Raw genomic sequence first — 20,813 nt, forward strand, 5'->3', positions numbered from 1 at the left:
CATATGCTACCTAGTTCCAAGGCCTAGTCTCGGACATTGCGGAACATCACACATACCGTAAATGCGATCCTATGTCAGGCCTAGTAGTGTGGTACGCCGAGGCTCTGCAGAATGAGGTTGACGATACTGAGGAACCCCTCGCCAAGAATGAATCCCTGAAGACCAAATGCATCAGTTCAAGGTCTCGTCATGCACATACTTCAAAGTGTGCTTACCGAAGCCAACACAATCAGCGGCGTACTCGACTCGCCTCGCCTTGTGATCCAGTACCAGCTGAGCATACCGCCAACCGTCCTGGCTAGTGTGAAAGATGGCACGTTGTACATTCCTGAGGCATTGTCAGTGCTAGTGCATCACGTCTGCGCCTCTACAGCCACTGACCAACCGCCACGGCAATGCCTCCTGGCACCAGCGGCCGCCACACCCTGCCAGTCGTCGTCGCCCTGACAAAAGTCGTTATGGCAAAGATAATGCCAAACCCGAGTGCCCACTCTTGAGCCATGGGCGGCAAGCCCTTTCCTGTGACCAACCTGGCTGTGAATATCCACACGTAGCCTGTAGGGACCTGGAATAGATCACCGGGAATGGTGTAGACTCTAGAATGTAACTATTAGTAGCGTTTCACGCAGATGAGCACGTTTGCCGTTACAGACGGCAGGCAAGACTCACGCTGTGTACAGCTGGTACACAAAGGCACTGACGATGGCGCCTGCCGTCGCACCAATTACCTGGCCCCAGAATTGGGCGTTAGGTGCAGCTCCGAGAAGATGGCCTGTCTTGAGGTCTTGCATGAGGTCGCCCGCTTGCAAGGCACCCTAGGCATGTCAGCTTGCATCACAGAGAGACCATCGATGAGATGAACATACTGCTTCGGACTATGGCAATTGTCAGCAACGGCCCACACGCACACCGCAAGACAGGGATTTCCTTGTTGAAGACTCACCACAGCGCCTGCCACTAGGTTGATTAACACACTCGACTTATGCGACTGAGGTATGATGAGAGCGAAGAAGAGCTGTGCAAGTTTGCTAATGCCAGAAACGGGGTTGAGATCCGTCTCGCCGAGTGCTCGGACACCCATGATACTGAGAAGGAGCGCCATGAGAACAGCGACGACGGTCGCGTAAAGCGGGACAAGGTCACCAAAAACTAGGTGGATGGTCGCGATGCAAAGCAGGATCGACAAGACTAAGCCGACAGCCACAACCTTGTTGCTGATTTGCTGCTCCGGCGGTGCGTCTGCCTCATCCAACCGGAAACCATCATTTGTCGACGACGACGCTCTGCGAAGCACGGCTGGGCCTTGTGTCGCCCCCGGCAAAAGCCTGGAGGTGCTTGTTGCTTCTCCGTCTTCGTCTGTGTTCAAAGCCGAGTAGCCCTGGCTCGAACTGTGTCCAGTCCCCAGATACTGTTGCCCTTGGTCCACCATACGCTGCCAAAATCCTGTGATGCCTTCGCTGCGGAATTGTTGCGCCAGTGGTCGGAAGGCGATGTACCCAAGGTTAACGATAGCATCAGCAAGCATGATGGCTAGAGAAACCCACACGATCCAGCCTTTGCTGCCAGTCTCCCAGTCATCGATGGAGCCGGGCGCCCAACCCTGATACTTGGCCAAGGGGGATAGTACACCCCATCCAATGACAGCGCCGAAGAGCATGTGCAAAGTTGTCTCGGGACCCATGATGATGCCCTGGCCGATGTAGGCCGGGCTTGGATTCAAAGTCCACAACCAAACCCCAGCAGCCTTGCTGCCGAAGATGGGGATGTTCCGCAGCGCAGGTAAGAAGTAAGAGCAGAGTGTGTAGAGGCCCGAGACTCCAAAGCATATCAACAGTAGCCTCATGTTCCGCGCCCAGTCGTCAGGAGACCCGTTCTCCGGGCCATCAAAGTTAGCGCTCTCGGGGTCCGCAATGTTTGCAGTATCACCATGGACAGATTCTGGTGCCGGGTCCGACTTGCCATCCTGATCCGGGACCAGACTTGCAAAGCCACCCGATACGGCATCGGGACCGGCCTTGCGTGTTTGACCATGAAGAACCCCAATGAGCACGGCAGTGCTGAAGCCGCTTGGGAAGCGCAGCCTCTCGCGTATGATTACCTGCCGTCGACTATTTTGTTGATTAAATGGACTTGCTCGATGAAAGGTTTCGCGGCCAGCTTACAGGGGGACGGCAAAGACAACGCCAAAGTAACAGAGGCCCAGGGACCAGAGGACCAGCTTCCAGAGAGGAATGTTGAGGGGTCCTTGTTCTTCGGGAGCTAGGAGGTAGTTCATTGCGGGAATCTGAAAAAACGTGTCAGCCACCGGCCTGGACCATTTCCCCGTACATTTTGCAACAGGCAGCAGGGGAAGAGCAGTTAATTGGGAGACCTACCACACCAACGAACCCGCAGCCGAGTGGCATGATGGCCATGCTTCCAGCCACAGTCTGAACGAGCACGTTTTCGACAGGACTGAAGGGGAACAACAGGTGGCGAGAAAGCGCCTTGAAAATGCCGAAGCCGAGCAGACTGGCCGGCATGGTCATGGTGCTTACCCATCCAGTCTGTAGGCCAAAATACATGTTTGAGAAGCAGATGACGAGGCCGACCAAAAGGCCGACAAGGACACCGCGAAGAGTGAAGCTGCGGCCGTTGATAACGGGTCCTTGCTTAAGGGTGTTCGCAGTGTTGGCGTCGTGGATCTGGACAGTACTGCTAGATCTGACAACACTGTGACCATCATGCCCGTCTTCATCGTCGCGGTATCCCCGGTCTGGAGCCATGTTCACTTCCTCACGTGGTAATTGCGAGCGTTGTGCGAAGGAGAACCGACGAGGGCCGCCAAGGGTTGCAAACTCTAGGCCGATTCCCGTGGTGGGGGTAGAAGAGGAGGAATGAGCGTTACAACCTCACTCTGTGATGGATGAGACAACCTGACGTTCGAATCGTTGTCGGCCGTGGAATGTGCATGAGAATGCGTGTAAAAGGGATGAGAGTAGCCACGAGACAGAGAGTAGGCAGAGAGAGGGTGCCGTATTGTTCACTCGGCTCGGTTGAGGCGGTATGTCGTGCTTGATGAAAGAGGAAGTCGAATACTCAATTACATAAGACGGCGCAACAGAGCGTCGACGAAGCCCCCCTCCCCCAATGATGCACGAAGTTGTGACACGGGATCCGTAATTGAATCCTTATCTCACTGTCAGCGTGTGGAGGCCGACACAGTCGCTGAGTCCAACGCTAATCCGAGTCCGGTCACGGCCCGGACGGAGCTCGGCAAACACACAGGCAAATGCATACCGAACCTACCTAGCCAGCTGGAAAATGTACTCAGCACTCTGTACTTTCTTCCTGAAACGTTGGAACTGAGCTGGACGATGACGTGCTAGGCAGCAACCAAATAAAAGTGCCAGTGCTTAGTAATCAAGCCAACCTCTATTCTCGCTCATTGCTGGGTCCACTTGTCGACCAACAACGCTTGTGGACTCACTACAGCGAGCTATCAGAACTGAACTAAGATTGCACGAACAGCGAGGCTGATTGATGCCTTGCGGCTTGCTACACGCATCTCATACAACCCTGCTACCATTCACTATGTTCGAGCTACTAATCAGCGAGCTAGCTACTCCTTTCTAGAACCCCTCTCAAAACCCGAAGCTGTCGAGCAGCGAGCTTGAGTCTGGCTCTTGGAAGACTGTGGTAGTCGACTGCTTTCCCGATCCGCCGGATCTCATTGCGACGTGGAGGCTCGACATGGGCAAGTCTGCCACCACCAGCGAACTACGTCGGCGTAGCATCTTTAGCGGATTCACCTCGCCGCCTAATCCGTTGGTCATGCTCGACGCTGGTTTTAGGAACTCCCAGTTTCGAACTAAAAGCTTGTCAACCTTAAACTCTGACACATAAGCAGCCATGTGTGGTACGTACCCAGGTCCAGACCGAGAAGATCGCAACCCATACGGTCGTAGAGCTTGGCGCTGTGAAGAACGAATTCCCACTCGACGCGTGGGGTAACCTTTGACGCGCCGCGCAGTGTTTGGAGTGTCTTCTGTCGTAATTGCGAGTACAGCACCACCAACGCTGGATCATCTGTCAAGAAGAGTTTCGATCTCATATCAGGAGCATAAGGCGTTTCCACCAGGGTATAGACGGGGGACTACAACGAAAGGCGTGCATTAGAGAATAGCAACCACTAATTGGGTCGATAGGGTGGCGACTTACAATGAGAGCCCTGACCGCCATATCCTTGCGGTTCAACATCCAGAAGACCCACGACGCGAGCCAGCGATTACCCTCCTTGGCTGCCACAGCAAGCACTTCTTCTTCCAAGAGCTTTCTCAATACCGGACCTTGGTCACCTTCATACACGCGAGCAATTGCCACAGCAAGCTGGAGGTCCTTGAGCTGGTTCAAACAGACGTTTACAGCGTCCTGCAAATGATCGGCAAGCAGGAAGAATGCTGCCGCATATTCTGCACGCCACAAACATTAGCATCAGAGTATGAGTCAAGTCGCATGTAACCTACCGAACCGTCGCTTGCTGAGTAGGGCGTAAGCGTTCTTCAAAGCTGTCGTCCGCCACTTGGGCTCTTCAAAATTGTTAGCCAGCAACTTCTGCGTTGCCCCTTGCTCTCTGTTCCAGTGAGCTATGCGCCAGAGCCCCTGAAGAACTGTCTTTTTCTTCAGGGCTAGATAGTAGATGCTACAATCCACTGGGTTCTTCATGTCGCTCTTGGTATATTCGTTGCGAGCCACGTTCTCGAATTGCGTGCGCTGCAGGCAATGTTAGCCTACTCTGTGCCAGCCATTGGCCAAAGGAACGGGAGGGTACTCACCAAAGCGTTGAGGTCACTAAGCCACATGAACATGCCGCTCTCTCGCGCATCCTCCCAGCGCACGGTACCATGACATTGTTTGATGACGAAGTCAGTGAGAATGTCTTGGCTGGTTGAGTGGTAAGCCCAGTTAATCTCTCGCCACGACATCTGAATCTCGCTTGTCCGGCCCTTGCGAAGGCCATGCTGACGGAAAAACAACATGAAACGAGCTCCGTTCTCGTCGAGTGATCTGCGTTGTTTTTCTACCAGGCCAACGCATTCCACAATATCCGCTAATTGTATTTGCTCGTGTCCCGAGAGCTGTCGAAGGCCGACCTTGGTCAGTCGCTCGTTGATGGCATATGCAGTCTCCTCGCCAAACGTTTCGTCTGCCTCATCTTTGGATGTTTGAAGGCTGAAGTGAGACCCCAAATGGGCTTCTGACGCCTTTGATACCTGGCAGCGATGTCAGTGAGGGGTGTCTACTGGTGGTTGCAATACATGAAAGTGCCCACCTTGTCCGTGTAAAAGACTGCCGGATCCAACCCCAAGTAGTCATCAACTGTCTCACCGGCAATGAGGAATTTGAGTGTTTGATGCAGAGACATGAGCACGTTCCGCACTACCGTGCTTTTGCCGGCAAGGATACATTGACTCAGAAATTGAGGATGGAAAACCGGCAGCGGGCCATTAAACCTTTGAACGGCCTCAAAAAGATCCCAGACGCCGTGCTTCTTGTGTGGAAGTTGTAGGCTGCTGACCAGAGAACTGGATAAGTCATAGTCTCTCCCGTGAACAAACATCTGATTGCCAGAGCCAATGACGAGGTGCCCGTCACCTAGCCATGTAGAGTCGCCTATTGGATGAGGCGTGAACTCACGAATGCTGATCTCCCGGACTGCAGCCCAAGCAGGCCCCTTGTTCAGGTAGTCAAAACGCATCTGGCAAAGCAGGACCACCTTGGACTGGAAACCTACTGCAAGTATCGATTGCGAGTCTGGCGTTGAGGTCCAGTCAAGATCCTGGATGGTGTTGTGCGTACCATAGTCCTGTGTGAACTCAAGACGAGCGCCGCCGATGTCCCATATGAATAGCTGCGACCTCCCCGAATCAACGAGCGCAGCCTTCTTGAGAGTGCTTCCACTGACGAGAGCCGGCTCTGAAAGACCGGTCTCTGCTGAAGACGTGGAGAGCCACCCAACGTGTTTTCCCGTTTTGTCCACCCTAGCTGTCCAGAAATCTACTCGGCCGGTATGGGTATAGGATATGGCGATATCCCTGGCAAAAACATCCAGGAAGCTTGATGTTACCGGCGCGGATCCTGCAGGATCAACAGGGAGCATGTAAGCGATTCCTTCGGCATCCTTCAGTTTGAACCTGCAAAATTCTCGTATCGACGTCTCATCCTGGCCATTGGTGTGTGCCTTAGTACGCTGATGGGAGTACCGAGGCAGGTTGACCTCCCAGACAAGTCCTTCTTGCTCCGAGGTAATCGTGGCAATCTGTGCAACGGCATAATTCTCAACCCTTTGCCGTGGTAGAATTAGGAGACAAAGTGGCTTCCCTGAAATCTCATACGGCTGTCGCTCCAATAAAATTGCCCTTTGTGGCCGGCAATCCCATAGAGAGATGGTGTCATGCTGCAAAAACACAACAAAACGACCCTTGCGTAAGACGCAAATGCGATGAATATGAGCGCTCCCCGGAATGACGCTCTGCCGCGAGAGGTTGTTCTTCTCTGAGTGGGTCCAGACAACGCATTCGCCCTCTTCCGTTCTAGACACAACAGCTCGACCACTGAAGTTTCGAACCATCTTTTTGATGGGCGCCGAATGACCGGACCAGATACAGCGCCGAGTGAGACGATTTTGCTCGTTGATGGTATCGAGGAACTCCACCAGGTTCGCTTCGTAGACATGAATCTGGCCATCAAAGTCATGGGCCAGTATATGTAGCCGCCCGGTCTGTCGATCGCAATAGCTCTGTACTTGAACATGTAGACCAGCCCGGATGTCGAGTAGATGCGACTCGAAGCTTGCGACTTTGACAGCGGTCTTTGGTTTGTTAGTTCTCGAACCAACGTCTTCGAAAGCATATATAGTCATGTTTCCTGCGCCATCGGAAGCAACACAAAGTTCGGGGCTCTTGTTTGCAAGGGCTATCAAGTTCTCGAGAGCAGTGTCGCATTTCCCTTCCTGAGCTGGACGACGCTGAACAGTGAGCTCGGCGGCAGCTGAAACCTCTCTCCCGTCGATGATGAATGAAGCCAGGGGTACTCTGGTAAGGGGAGATTTAAGGCTATGTTCTCGGAGTTCAGAGGTCAAATCGATGGCCCCCCAAAGATTCATGTGCCCAGAGGCATGCGTATCTGCGCCTATCCAAACGCGTACCACGTTATCGGCGCAAATAGTATAAAGAGCGTTTTCGACCGTTTGCTCGGCATGGAAAGGCTTCCGCCATCGAAGACTGGTGATAACGTCCGGGTGGCGCAAGTAGGCCAGGTCAAAGCGCACATCGTCGGCTCCATAAGTCAATCGGCGCCAGACCTTGACTAGACAATCTTGAAGTCCAACAGAAGCTATGTATGCCGAGTCGTACGAGAGCTCTGCGACCTTCAGGGGGTTCGGGACAGGCTTGTTCCATAACTGCGCAGGCTCGGCAATGGTCGAGTACAAGTAGAGGGCGCAATGGCCAACGAGGAGCTCTTCAGTACCACCCCAGCTTAAGGAGACGCCGTCAGCGGCATTTTGAGGATCGGGAATTGGAAATGATGATTGAAGGCCCCACTAAAAGGTAGATGCTTCGTTAGCTGCTGTGTACAACGAGCCGAAAGTGATGGATGCAGCGGAGGGACGTCGGCTTCAACGCACCTTAAGAGCATCTTCTGGCTGTCCAAACGGCCTGTAGACTCTTACGACAGATTTGGTACAGGTGGCAATCTTGCCCGAAGATTCATCAAAGGCTACGGCTTGCAAATGACTCGGGTCGTCGTCGTAGATGGTCTGGAGAACGGTATCCGAATCGGTGAGGATAGTAAATGCGCTGCCGGTTATGTAGACCTGCAGGGGGGCAATTGTCAGCACTACATGCGACGACGGCGACGACAACAATAAGGGCAAGAGAAGCGAGGGATGTGTCCATTTCTTACATTGAAGTGTCTCGTGTCCCAGAAGCCCGTCGCAAGAGCTTGGAGCCCAGACCTCGGTCTGCCTGGGAGGACTGCTCTCATCCTACTAGCGAGAGGACCACAGCAGCATTGCTCAGGTGGGTAGAAGTGGCGCGAGTGTCAGGGAACGCAATGCTGACTGACTTGTTTGGAAGCTGTCGAGGTGGTATGGAGCGAGGACCGAGTTGGTCGTCTTGAGATGGGGTGGGGTGCGAGCTGAGCTATGCGAAAGATGGACTTAAGGTAAGGTAGGCAGGTATGTAGGTAAGTAGCTCAATTGAAGTGCTTCACATACCTAGGTAGGTTGGGCTTTGGAGGATTTAGCATGTCGGCAATACGTACCTCTGCTATTCCAGAACATCTGACGAAGGGGGGGGGGGGGGCTCAGGAGCGCGTCGCAACCTAACAAACACCGCGATAAGATAAAGCACCCCGGACCTCAGCCAAACAATGACGCCAGCATACAAGTATCCTTACCCGAGTTTTGTTGTATCGAATGCACACTAATCTAGGACTAGCATATTTGCGCCCTGAAAGCGCCTCCTAGGTACCCTACCCAAGTGAGGTGTTAGCATCAACTGATGGACGTGATGCTCCTCATCTGCACCACATGACAAGCAGATAACATCCAACATCCAATCTCCACCCTCAAACTGTTCCTAAGAGACACCAAAGCAGTCCTCATCTACTCATTAATGGTTTCCAACAACCAAAATAACATCTACAAGACCGCATCATATAATCTATGCTCGTCGAGGGCCGTTCATCCCCCGCCACCCATTCATCCGAAGCCTTCATCATCTCTTACTTTTTGCTGCTGGACCCTTCTGGCATGCTATCATCGGGCGCCCGTCGCGTATCTGCCACGGAGAGTCTCTGCGCCTGTGCAAAGGAAAGCCTGCTCAGCTGGCCTGTTGGAGCTGGAGGCATGCTCTGGTTGTAACGCTCCCGAAGCTGCCGCTCGAACGGCGTCGTTAGCGGCGCGAATGGTGTCATGGAAGGTAGCCTGACAGAAGATGCCATGCCTGTCCATCGCGTCGGCGTGTCCATGACGACCCCATCGACGTCGGGCCCTGACCCCGCGCCGTCATGATCCTCGTCCTCGACGGCCGGACCGACCTCTTGGATATTGGAACCCCTGAGTGATAAACCGCCGGCTCGCTCGTGAACTGCCCTCGAGAGTGGTACCGAGCTGTGACCGAGTCCGAACCCAACACCTCTCCGCGAACTTGCAAGGTTGGGTCGCGTGGCAGTCGACTGCTGCGACGTGGAGAAATCCCTATCCCCTTTCCAGTGAAGCAGAAGTCGCCGCACCACTTTCTTACTGTTCCTCTCCCGGACATCGAGTGCGACGTATTCGCGGCTCTTGAGCTGTAGCAAGGTCGATTGCCACTGGCTCCAATACCGAGACTTGAGTGTCAGTCCCCAGGCCTGATTGGCAAGGTCCTGTGTCCCCGCGTGATCTTGCGACATGCTCTGCCATTCATTAACCCATGCGGCGGTCAAAAGCCTGCCTGCACCCCAATCGTTTCTGCTCTTCTCTCGCCATGTTTCCATCATGCGAACGAGGCGAGCCCGTTCAACCAAACCGTGATGTTGAATCGCCTCCCAGCTGATGTTGCCATGTGCACGAGTAACTATCTTCCAGCGGCCGAGGTGACCTTTGGTAAAGGTAGCCTTGACGTGTTTTCTGCACTGCGCGTATAATTTTCGAGTACTGGATCTCCAGGATACCTTTAGGCGCCATGTCTTCAACGCGTGGGTGGCACTGACGTAGAAGCACCCACGCTTCGACCACGTATTGAGGCTTCTGTTGTAATCAACATCAAAATGCCATGACTCCAAGGCCTTTTGCGCTCCTTGATGCACTGCAAACCGGCGAGATCTTGTGCTGGTCTTGGCTAACAGCGAAGCCTGCCGTTGCCAATTGCCCAGGACCTTGGTTTTTAGCATGCGATCTGACAAGTCCATAAGGAATTTCCCGCCTCGCGGTTGCCGTGTCCGTGGCGCCTGGCCACCTTGAGAGTCGACATGCTTGCCACGACCGTACAAATTGGCCTCGCCAAGGGATGGCGGTGCCTGACAAGCGGCTTGCCATCTTGACAGCGAGCTACGAAGGAGCCTGACTCTCAACTTGGCCCTGAAGAACTCAACCCGAGTGTACAAATGCCACTGACTCAGGGAACCGCAGACAACAATGAATCGGCGGAACGACGCAACGCCCTTGATGTGCGATGAAGCCTGACGGTGCCATATCCTGGTGGCCTGTGACAACTCCTGCCTCTGACGTAGGACTTCAATATGTGGCTGCAGTCTTGAAGAGATGACGCAGGCTGAATGCCAGTGTTGTAGATAAATATTCATGGGGCGGAACGGATGTTGAGGTTTAATGTGAGTTGGACAAGAGGCAGACCATTGGCTGAGAGCGTTCTGGACGGATTTGCGTTGAGCATGAGCTAAGGCGCAATGTCCATTTAAGATCGCCTTGTCTGCGCGTCTGAGCCACAGGGTTAAAAGTCGTGTTGTAAAAATGCGACGGCCCTTGAACCTGGTCTCGGCCGTCACAAGCTCCCACGAATCGAAGTGACGCATCCGCATGATATGTCTCCTGGCTACAGCTGTCCGTTCAAGCTTATCCAGAGCATGTTGCTCCCAATGGGATATTCCTCTAAGGAGTAGCAAATACCCAGCTGCCTTTCGCGATTGTCGTTCCAGTAGAGTATACCGCGCCTCAGCTTCCAGGTCTTCCCGTGTTTGCAGGTCAGTTTCCTGTCCTTCCTCTTGTTCGACCTGGCTTCCAGGTTCTTCGACAGGTTGCCCTTGCTCAAAAGGGTCTTCGGCTGGGTTGTGTGTGATATGCCCCTGAATGGCCATCTTATGCCCAAAAGGCTGTTGAACGGCAAGTCCATGCCTCGCCGGCTCTTGGACATCGGGCTCACGGACTACGGGCTCGTTCTCAAGATGGACAACTCCGCCGCCATTTCCACTCGGCTCAGTGGTGTTATCCGGCGGTAGTAACCAGTTCACTTTCCGCACCGGTTTGGACCGAGTGAGCGCCGGGGTCTTGTTTTCGTTCTCCGCGGGAGCGCCGATGGGAGGGTTTACAGGCTTAGCCATAGTATCGCCAGAGACCTGTTGCTTGTTGTTACTGGCAATCGAATGGTTGTTTTGACCAGTTTGCTCCGTGTTTTCAACTGCCAAGGTCGTATAACTTTGTGGTGGCGGCGGCGGTGGTGGTGATTGTGGTTTTTTGATAGAAGTGGCTGGCTCTGAACTCGACGAGTTCGGCCCCAGGTCGGTGCGCGTCAACCTTGGGGGAGATCCGGAATCACCCAGGTGGTGTGTCTCGTGAAATGCCGGATGACGAGGAGACGCGACATTTTCCTGATGGGCTGGCTGGGGGGCTGAGGGCTCATCTTCGGAGAGCTCCTCTTCGGAGGGCTCATCTTCGGACGAGTCAGAGTTGCGATCGGTCGCCGATAGGGAGAGCGACTGCTGAACAGACCCCTCGTGACGCGGACCGCTGTGGAAGTCTGGGCCGTTGCCATGGTCCGAGAGAATCTTGGAGCCGTCGCTGCGGCTGTCGAATTCGAGTCCGATACCCATCTTTGATAGGACGGCGCGGAGTTTCTCCACGAGCAATCCATCGCCGCGTTCGCCGCCAATCCGAAAGACGAGGCGGGAAATGTGTTGGTCCTTTTCCGGGTCGAGGCCATGGAGCGGCAGAATGTCGTCGTAGGCCTGGAATAGTGCGTTTGTTGCCAATCGCTCTCCAGCGGGAAGGAATTCGAGAATTTCCTGCGCGGCCGTGACGATATCGTGCAGAAGAGCGACATCTGCGAGGATTCATTAGTCGCATTGCGCTTACGGGTTTGTTTGTTCGCAAGGCGCGAGCATAGACCGAAAGAGTGGCTGAGATAGCGCAAATAGAAGCACACTCACCTTCGTCACTGTAATAGAATTCGGAGCTTTGGACAGACTCGAAGCTGGATATGCCGTCACGAGGAGCCAGCGCTGGGCGATACGGCAGCGACGGCATGTGAACTGGCGCCGAGCTAGGAGCATAATAAGATGGTGGTAAAAGAGCTCTCCAGTGGTGTTAGTGATGGCTGGGTTTGCGATTGGGCCTAGATGCAGTCGTGTCGCTGAGACCAGAACTTGAGGTTGGTGTAGAGGAATTACAAGCGAATGATGCTAGAAAGGCATTCGAGCGCGACAAAGGTATGTATCCACGGCCACTGAAAGAGCGGGAGAAGGGGGGTTGTCGCGACCCAGTCCAAGGCGAATTATCCTGGTGTTTCTTTTCGCCTAACTATGTGAGCAGGTGTTCAGTCGCGTCGCAAGACTCGCAGAAAGGCGCTGAAAGGTCGGGAACAATGGCAACGAATCTGGATCGGGCGTGGCGCTGTTGAGCCTGCCATGTCCACCGTGCGTAAAGTAGGATGCAAAAAGAGTGCAGCTGGCCAACGTCAAGGGCGAGGGCGATAGTTGAAGGAATAATGGTCGACGAGGATTAGGTTTGCGGTCAAAGTCGACGTGCGGGAACCGGACTAGGTCGTACCTAGCTAGGAAGGTAGGTGTAGTGGCGTTGGAGCGAATGGAGCTCCCCGACCTCCCATTTTCTGTGCCCAAGCAGAGTTTCTTTTCTGTTTACTCCTTGTCCACGCTTCCCTCTCTTGGCTACTGGACAGATCAGCCACTGGTGGAGACCCTGCCGTTGGCTGGGCTGCATCATGATCCTAGCGTCGCGATGTGGGTCTGATTGGTCAATGTGCTATGCCCTGTGTCAATATGCTTGGAAACGGATACCCTGTTCATGACAAGGCCCACACCTCGTGCCCTGACCTGAACAAACAAAAAACGGCGATGAGGTACTCTGTACTCCCTTTTCTTCTTGTTTCGCATACATGCATGGCGTGGTATTGTATTATGTCATCCACGCTGCCCCTACAAACACACATCAATCCGTCACTCATCTTGCATTGTACCACGCCACATCCAACTGTCCCGATCTATTGAGTTTATATTATCCAAATCTACAAAGCAGGTGGACATGGTACGCACACGGCCCATCCAGAAGTTCGCTGCGGCAGTCGGCCAATGCTCGGTCGAGGTCGGTTTCCCCTTCAATGGTCTTGGTCATTCGTCGGAGGCAGAACACTGATCACTGCATAGACCTCGTTATACGGCAAGTGTATCGTTGCCGACTACAACGCCGTCCACAAAGACAAGTGCGTCAAGGAGTTTCTAAGGTTAAAAGATTGTTACCTTGTAAGCCGCCACTGCCGTCACCCCCAGTTGTGGTTGAGGCAATCGCATCACTAATTACAATCCCGACGATAGGCTGCCGCCCGGAAGACAAAGTGAGCGTGATAGAAACATAATAGAAACCAATTCGATTGTAAAACTTGTGATTTTGCCTCTCTTTTGGGGGGGGGGAGGTTCCAGGTCCCTGCTCTACATGGCCAACAGAGTCTGTATGCGCTGCCAAAAAGCGCCCCATCAACTTTGGCACCCCATGTCTACAACTCGAGCAGGCGAAGCAAGAATGTCGCGTGCTGCACTTCCTGCTCCTCCTCCATAATCAATCCCTTTTGCTGCTTCGTCGAGATCTCGCCCTCCAACTTGGTGACGTCGTGCTTGTCGACCGGTCTCCGCAAAGCCTTCTCGATGGCCTTGGTTTGAGACACGAACACTTCCTCGAGGCCAATGTTGTCAGGGTCGCTGATGACCTTGTACTCCATCTTGATGTCATCTGTAGGCTGGAGCTGAGCCTTCTTTCTCAGGCGCTGCACACGGTTGATGATCTCCCGGGCGAGACCTTCGTGCGCGAGCTCAACATACAGCTCCGCATCCAGTATAGTGAGCACGTCGTTGTCAGAGTTCGTCTCCAGGTTCTTAGAAGACTCGTCCTCCTTCAGCCCGCGCCTCACCACAAGGTCGCCCTCCTCCAGCTTGATTCCGTCGACCAGGATTTCCTTCTTCTCCGAGTACTCCTTGACAGCGTCGCTACTGAGCGTCGGAAGTGCCTTTTTGACGCGCGCCATGTCCTTCTTGAGCTTCTTACCCAGCACTGGCCAGTCTGCAGTCACACTGTACTGGACATTGTACTTGGCCTCGTCAGAAGTAAGCACCAGGTCTCTGATGTTCATCTCTTCTCTGATGTAGGATGAGAGAGATTCGAGATCTTCGAGGTACTGTGGGTCACGGTGGATGACCACAAGGGTCTTCAGGGGCGTCTTGAGACCAACAGACCTTCTTTCACGGGAGACCCGGACCAGGTCGATGACTCTCTGCATTCTGCCGACTCTACGTTCAACAACTTCGTCAAACAGCTCTTGTCGTACTTCGGGGAACGGCAAAAAGTGGACGCTTCGCGCATCTTCGGCCTCGGCCTCCTTGGGAATGAAGGGGCGCAGCTTCTGGTAGATGGTGTCGGTGATGAAAGGGGTGAAAGGGGCAAGGCCACGGCACAGCGTGAAAAGAACCTCGAACAAGGTGTTGAGCGCATGCTGCGTGTCCTCGACGCCATTCTCGCCTTTGAGGCGTCTCCTGTTCAGCTTAATGTACCAGTTTGTGGTATTCTCAATGAGGCCGAGCAGGCGAGGGACGACAGTATAGAGACGGTATGCTTGGGGGTGGTATTAAGTGTTAGTGAGGTTCGCATGTTGAGGCGAGATCGGGGTTACATACCGCTCATCTCCTCGTTGACGAACTGCAACAGACTTTGGCAACTGGCCAAGATCCAACGATCCATAACGTTCTCGTTGTTCGTCAGGGCCTTGGGATCCCAAGCGTAGTCGATGTCCTCGACCTTCTTCAGTAGGGACACCTGGCCCTCGAAGAACTTGTAGCTGTTCCAAAGGGGCAGGAGAACCTTTTGCACAACCTCCTTCACGCCGGACTCCTTGAAGCGCAAGGGCTCGGCACGCACAACGGGCGAGTTGATGAGATAGAGCCGCAGAGCATCGGAGCCGTACTTATCCATGACAATATCAGGTACCGGATAGTTCTTGAGACGCTTTGACATCTTCTTTCCGTCCTCCGCTAGAACTATGCCGTTGACAACGCAGTTTTTGAAGGGAATACGGCCGAAGAGATGGGTACCAAGCACAAGAAGGGTATAGAACCAGCCTCTGGTCTGGTCCAAACCTTCGGCAATAAAGTCACCAGGGAAGGACTTCTCGAACTTGTCCGCGTTCTCGAAAGGGTAATGCTGACTTGCGTACGGCATACTACCGGACTCAAACCAGCAGTCAAAGACTTCTTCGATGCGCCTGAGGGTACCTTTGCCCATCTTACTGGGGATCGTAATGTGGTCAATGTTGTCGCGATGAAGATCAGTCAGGTCTCCGGTGTAGCCGCTCAACTCCCGCAGCTCCTCAATGCTGCCGATGCACACACGCTCTTCCATGTCCTCGCTGACCCAGAGAGGAATGGGTGTACCCCAGTACCGATTTCTCGAAACGTTCCAGTCGCGCGCGTTCTCGATCCAGCTGGCGAAGCGGCGCTCCTTGACAAAAGAAGGCACCCAGTGAGAGCCCTTGATATTCTCCAGCATCTGAGGGATGATCTCAGGGATGCGAACGAACCAGGACGGAACAGCGCGGTAGATGAGGGGGGTGTCGGATCGGTAGCACATTGGGTACGAGTGCTTGAGCGTAGAATCAACCACGATTTTTCCGGCAGTTTTCAGGTGCTTGATGATGTGCTTGTCGGCCTCCTTGACGTGCATGCCGACAAAGTCAGAAACGCGGCCAGTGAAGTGACCGCCGTCGTCTATCGGATCGGGAGGAGGTCTACTCTCCGTGACAATGCCAGCGGCCAGGGCGACGTTGTAGTCGTCCTCACCGAAAGCGGGCGCCTGGTGAACAATACCCGTACCGCTGTCATCAGTGACATAGGTGGCATTCAGAACCTGAAACGCGACGTCCTTATACTCCTCATAGAAGTAGTTGAAAGGGGGTTCGTACTTCCAGCCCAGCATGTCCTTGCCCTTGATCTTTTCGAGGATTTTGAACTTTGCCTTCTTGACATCCTTGTACAAAGTGCCGAGGAGCTTCTCGAGCAGGATGTACTTCTTACCAGACTTCTCGTCGACAATTTTGATGTACTCAAAGTCAGGGTGGGCGGCCAGGCCAAGGTGGGATGGCAAGGTCCATGGAGTGGTCGTCCAAGCCAGCAAGTTGGTCTCGGGATCGTCCCGCAGGGGAAAGGCGATGACAATGGCAGGATCGCTGACATCTTGGTAGTTTTGGTTGGCCTCAAAGTTGCTCAGCGCAGTCGTCAGAGCTGTCGAGTAAGGCATGACACGATGTCCCTGGTAGACGGCGCCCTTGTCGAACAATTGCTTGAAAACCCACCATTCCGACTCCATGAAGGTAGGATCCATGGTCTTGAGCGGAGGCATGTCAGCACAAAGTGATCAAGAGTTAGACAAGAGACGGATGCTTGCCTTGTAGTCGTTGTCAAAGTCGATCCAACGGCCGAGCCTCTCAACAGTGTGGCGCCACTCCTCGCTGTAGCGCATGACGATAGATCTGCATTCGGCGTTGTAGTTCTTCAGGCCTAGTTTCATGACGGCAGCTTTGCCGGAGATTCCCAACTTCTTGTCAATCTCGTGCTCGATAGGCAGGCCATGAGTGTCCCAGCCAAAACGTCTCTCGACGTGGAATCCCTTCATGGACCAATATCTCGGAATAATGTCCTTGATGGTAGAAGCCAGCAGATGGCCGTAATGAGGAAGCCCTGTGGCGAAAGGAGGGCCATCGTAGAAGGTATAGAGGGGCTTGCCCTGGGTCAACTCAAGCTATAAAGGGAACGTTAGCATGACGGCCAAGATCAAAAAAGCCCAAACCGTGGTCGGCGTGTGACTAGCTTACCTGGCGCTCAAAGGCCTTGATCTCGCGCCATCTCTGGAGGACGGCCTCCTCCTCCTTGGGAAAATCGATAGACATGATCTCGAGGGAGTTTATTGTTGTTGTTGAATGCGAAGGCAGTGCACGTTGAGGGTTGTGGTTCGAGCAAATCAAATATTCTTACGCCGAAGACGGCGGCGGGGTGGATGTTGTCGTCGGTGTTTCCTCGAGACGAAGAGGGGCGGGAAATGGTTTGTTGCGCCGCTGGCTCTTGTCGGTGTACGAGATCGAGTTCTGAAACGGAAAGGAAGCAAATAAGAAAAGAAGAAGAAGCGGCTCACAGGGAGCGGGAAGAAGACGCAGGTCAGAGTGAGTCAAGACCAAAAGAGTGCGTTCAGGTTCTCTCGGTGGGCGAGGCTTTGGGGCGTGAGGTATTTGGAGGGGTCGTTGGATCTTTTGGTGCGAGGGGTGAGTCAGTGGGGTAATTTTTTCTCAATCAACTTTCCTACCTACCTACCTTACCTGAGGTACCGTACCTACTTCGTACGTGGAGCGCGGGGCAACCGGCTGGGCAATGAGTAATTGTAGCTACTAGGTAAAGTTCATACCTAAGCCCAGACGGGCTCTTGGCTGTGGAGTTGAACTGTCTTTAGGTACTTACCTGCCTTACCTAAGGTAGGTAGGTACTGACTGCTAGAATGCCGGTTGCACAGGCGCAGGCAAAGCACACGCACCTGTTGCTGTACCACTCTTCGCGCTCCTCCTGCCACCGCCTGTCTGCCCCAGTCAAGGCGGACTCAACCCAAAAGTTGCCAAAACAAGCGGAGTAGGTACCTCGTGCCTCCCGAAAGGGACCACCAGAGGCAACTTAGCACCCAAGCAACCACTATCATTGCGCAAACAACGCCTCCAAATCCTCCGCGGAGGGACGTCGCCGTCCAATCTCAAAGCAATCATCATCAGACAACAGCCGCCCGACTCGACTTTGACCTAGCACCACGCCAGTTGTCCTTCTTCTCTTTGCCAGACTTCCCCTTCTCTCGACTGCACACATATACCTTCCGCCTTTGGTGCCGAGTAAATGGTAATCGAAACCATACAAACAAATAGCCAACCACCCTCACACGACAGTACCCCTCTCGATCTCCTCGCGAGGGGTCAACCCGCTTCGTCTCCGGTGTAAGGTATAATTCTCGACAATCACGATCAGGGAGCCTCTTCTTCCTTTCTTCGTTCGACCGGCAACCACCTATCGCCCTCGTGATCGACCGACTCGACTTTACCGGATTTGCTCGACAACACCATAACATCAACTACACCACAAACCCACGCTCTCTGGCCGTGCTCGCCCCCTCCACCGCCATGTCGTTTCTTTTCGGCAGGGCTAGGACAAGGCCCGCCGTCGACCTGCCCAAGCAGGCTAGAGATCATGTAACGAAGCTCGAAGGTCCAAGTGGTCCCGCCAAGGTTAGTAACATGCTTCTGTGTTATCTACATTCAAATCGATTTGGGCTACTAACGTGCTTTTCTTACGCAGGCTGAAGAGCTCGCCAAGGTACTGAACCAAATGAAATTCATTTTGCAAGGCACACAAGGTACCCCTCCTCTTCCGTTTTCTTTCTCGGGCAATCCGCGACTAATCTTGACCCAGAGTCCGACAGCAGCCCCGAACAGATATACCAGCTCGTCACCGGGCTGATTGAAGAAGACCTCCTATACCTCCTTGCTGTGAACCTCTGGCGTCTGCCATTCGAGTCTCGTAAAGATACACAAGTAATCTTCTCCTACGTTTTCCGCTTCCGCCCGCCCACCGCCTCTCCAAAAAGCGACCCTCTGGCCTTGTCCTACGTTGTCAACAATCGCCCGCAAGTACTGCTCGAACTATGTCGAGGTTATGAACACAAGGAGAGCGCAACGCCTGCCGGTACCGTCCTTCGCGAGGTCCTGAAGTCGGAGGCCGCTGCCGCCATCATTCTGTACGACGACGACGACGAGTCTGGATCTAGTAGCAAGGGCATCAATCTCATAGACAGGGACCGTCGGCAGAGCGGCAACGGCGTCTTTTGGAGGTTTTTTGACTGGGTCGACAAGAGCTCCTTCGAGGTGGCGGCAGATGCTTTCACGACATTTCGGGTGAGTCTTATGCCCGGCCGATGACTTGGCTTCTCAAGCTCTTTTTCGTGGTCATACTTTCCTCTAATGTGAACTGCGCAACAGGAACTGCTCACGAAACACAAGGAGCTGGTTCCGAGATACCTATCGGTCAACTTTGATCTATTCTTCGACAAGTACAATAACATCCTCGTACAATCCAACAGCTATGTTACCAAGCGGCAGTCTATCAAACTCCTCGGCGAAATCCTGCTGGACCGATCGAACTACAGTGTTATGACCGCCTACGTCGATCGCGGGGAGCACCTCAAGATATGCATGAATCTTCTGAGGGACGATCGCAAAATGGTGCAGTACGAGGGCTTTCACGTCTTCAAGGTCTTCGTAGCGAACCCGCATAAGTCAATTGCCGTGCAAAAGATCTTGCTGATGAACCGGGAAAAGCTACTTACGTTCTTGTCCCACTTTTTGGAGGACAGAACCGATGACGAGCAATTCATCGACGAGAGAGAGTTCCTGATCAAGCAGATCAGAAACATGCCGCCAAATCCGGTGGCGCCTCAGAGGCATGGTATGTCTGGTGGTGGCTAGATCGAGGCAAAAATGAGCGTTTAGCGTCTCATGAATGGGGGTTTGGGCTATTTGCTGCTATGGACACAGTGACAGAACGAATCTAGGTGACAGGATCGAGACCGAGAATAGGTTGTGCGGCGAAGGGACATGCATTTGCGTCCGGCGTTCGAGGTGGCGGGGTATTCCCAAGACAAGGAAGGCATCCAACGTGAGGTTTATCATATACAAGGCTTCATCATTCGAGAAATGACAGCGAAGGAAGCAAACGCTCCATATCCTCTTGTAATGGTGCCCAGGGATACGGCATTCCCACTACCTTGACGCCGAGCTCAGGGGCAAGGCTTACAACTGCTTGGCGATCCATGCCTGTGCCTCCTCTTTGTAATCCTCACGCCACCTGCTTAGGGGCGGCCGTCCCTCAATCACATCTCCAACACTCCAAAGAATTCTCGAGCGATCCAATTTCTCTGTCACCTCGTTGTCTGGGCAGAGAATGTAGAAAAGGCCCGTGGCCATCTTCTGCTCCAGGTACTCGGCGACTTGCTCGGCGGTCCAGGCGGCCGTTGGCTTCTCCGCACCAGACCTTGAACCAGAGAGTCCGGTAAAGGTCCATCCAGGGATCAAGAGATGCACAGACGTAGCCGTGTTCCTTAGGTCGAATGACAGCTGCTCGGCGAGGCTCTTGACTGCCGCCTTGCTGGCGTTATATGCCGGGTTGCCCGGCGGATTCGTGATGCCTTGCTTTGAGCCCGTAATGATGACGGCCGACTTGGATGACTGTCCGTCGCCCACGAGCGGTAGAAGGCTGCTGATGCCATTGATGACGCCATATAGATTGGTGTCGAGGATCCTGCGGAAGCTGACTGGGTCTTGCCAATTGGATTTGCCTCCTACACCGGCATTGAGAACCAGGAGATCAATGCGATCTTTTTAGTCAACAAAAGTTAGCCTTTGTGGACCAGTCTTGTTGCCGATGGGTTGACCAACTTCCGAATGAGCCCGTGACTACCATCTTGAGCTTTTCCCAACCCTCAACCTGGCCTACGTCTAGCTCAAAGCCGGTGACAGTCTCACCGAGCTCTCTTTCGGCAGCTCTGAGAAGCTCCGTGTCGCGATCGACGATGAGAACCTTCATGCCGTGGCCAACGCATTTCTGTGCAATGGCCAGGCCGACACCCCCAGCGCCACCCGTAATAACGGCCGTGTTGCCCGAAGCGAAGACCGACGTCATGGTTCACTTGTGTACCGAGAAGACGAAGAAAAAGAAGAGGAGAGCGTGTTTGCAAGACGACGTGCTGCTTCCACTCT

General features: G+C 53.7%; 8 protein-coding genes across 8 annotated transcripts; 2 read left to right on the top strand and 6 right to left on the bottom strand.

The window, feature by feature from the left end:
* Positions 1-80: 80 nt before the first annotated feature.
* CH63R_12836 (OPT oligopeptide transporter) lies at positions 81-2,765 on the bottom strand (the record flags this gene model as incomplete). Its single annotated transcript, XM_018307810.1, has 8 exons — positions 81-155; positions 216-328; positions 382-596; positions 670-815; positions 867-875; positions 944-2,108; positions 2,163-2,284; positions 2,376-2,765. 8 exons carry the CDS (start codon positions 2,763-2,765, stop codon positions 81-83), a joined length of 2,235 nt encoding a protein of 744 aa, XP_018152227.1.
* An 858-nt stretch (positions 2,766-3,623) lies between these two features.
* On the bottom strand, positions 3,624-8,025 carry CH63R_12837 (WD repeat domain-containing protein; the record flags this gene model as incomplete). The annotated part of the gene is made up of 8 exons (XM_018307811.1): positions 3,624-3,874; positions 3,907-4,135; positions 4,201-4,451; positions 4,506-4,752; positions 4,815-5,252; positions 5,312-7,582; positions 7,667-7,855; positions 7,945-8,025. The coding sequence occupies 8 exons, from the start codon at positions 8,023-8,025 to the stop codon at positions 3,624-3,626; spliced, it is 3,957 nt and encodes a 1,318-aa protein (XP_018152228.1).
* A 741-nt stretch (positions 8,026-8,766) lies between these two features.
* On the bottom strand, positions 8,767-12,001 carry CH63R_12838 (WD repeat protein; the record flags this gene model as incomplete). Its single annotated transcript, XM_018307812.1, has 2 exons — positions 8,767-11,798; positions 11,905-12,001. 2 exons carry the CDS (start codon positions 11,999-12,001, stop codon positions 8,767-8,769), a joined length of 3,129 nt encoding a protein of 1,042 aa, XP_018152229.1.
* An 868-nt stretch (positions 12,002-12,869) lies between these two features.
* CH63R_12839 (uncharacterized protein) lies at positions 12,870-13,329 on the top strand (the record flags this gene model as incomplete). The annotated part of the gene is given in 3 exon segments (XM_018307813.1): positions 12,870-13,142; positions 13,156-13,233; positions 13,306-13,329. 3 exon segments carry the CDS (start codon positions 12,870-12,872, stop codon positions 13,327-13,329), a joined length of 375 nt encoding a protein of 124 aa, XP_018152230.1.
* A 155-nt stretch (positions 13,330-13,484) lies between these two features.
* Positions 13,485-16,372, bottom strand: CH63R_12840 (Isoleucyl-tRNA synthetase; the record flags this gene model as incomplete). The annotated part of the gene is made up of 2 exons (XM_018307814.1): positions 13,485-14,593; positions 14,656-16,372. 2 exons carry the CDS (start codon positions 16,370-16,372, stop codon positions 13,485-13,487), a joined length of 2,826 nt encoding a protein of 941 aa, XP_018152231.1.
* A 15-nt stretch (positions 16,373-16,387) lies between these two features.
* CH63R_12841 (Isoleucyl-tRNA synthetase) lies at positions 16,388-16,919 on the bottom strand (the record flags this gene model as incomplete). Its single annotated transcript, XM_018307815.1, has 2 exons — positions 16,388-16,771; positions 16,845-16,919. The coding sequence occupies 2 exons, from the start codon at positions 16,917-16,919 to the stop codon at positions 16,388-16,390; spliced, it is 459 nt and encodes a 152-aa protein (XP_018152232.1).
* A 1,263-nt stretch (positions 16,920-18,182) lies between these two features.
* Positions 18,183-19,523, top strand: CH63R_12842 (Conidiophore development protein hyma; the record flags this gene model as incomplete). Its single annotated transcript, XM_018307816.1, has 4 exons — positions 18,183-18,287; positions 18,358-18,415; positions 18,472-18,953; positions 19,038-19,523. 4 exons carry the CDS (start codon positions 18,183-18,185, stop codon positions 19,521-19,523), a joined length of 1,131 nt encoding a protein of 376 aa, XP_018152233.1.
* Positions 19,524-19,847: 324 nt separating this feature from the next.
* Positions 19,848-20,736, bottom strand: CH63R_12843 (Short-chain dehydrogenase/reductase; the record flags this gene model as incomplete). Its single annotated transcript, XM_018307817.1, has 2 exons — positions 19,848-20,431; positions 20,493-20,736. The coding sequence occupies 2 exons, from the start codon at positions 20,734-20,736 to the stop codon at positions 19,848-19,850; spliced, it is 828 nt and encodes a 275-aa protein (XP_018152234.1).
* Positions 20,737-20,813: the final 77 nt, after the last annotated feature.

This window comes from Colletotrichum higginsianum, chromosome 9 (genome assembly GCF_001672515.1).
Source record: "Colletotrichum higginsianum IMI 349063 chromosome 9, whole genome shotgun sequence".
NCBI lineage: Eukaryota > Fungi > Ascomycota > Sordariomycetes > Glomerellales > Glomerellaceae > Colletotrichum > Colletotrichum higginsianum.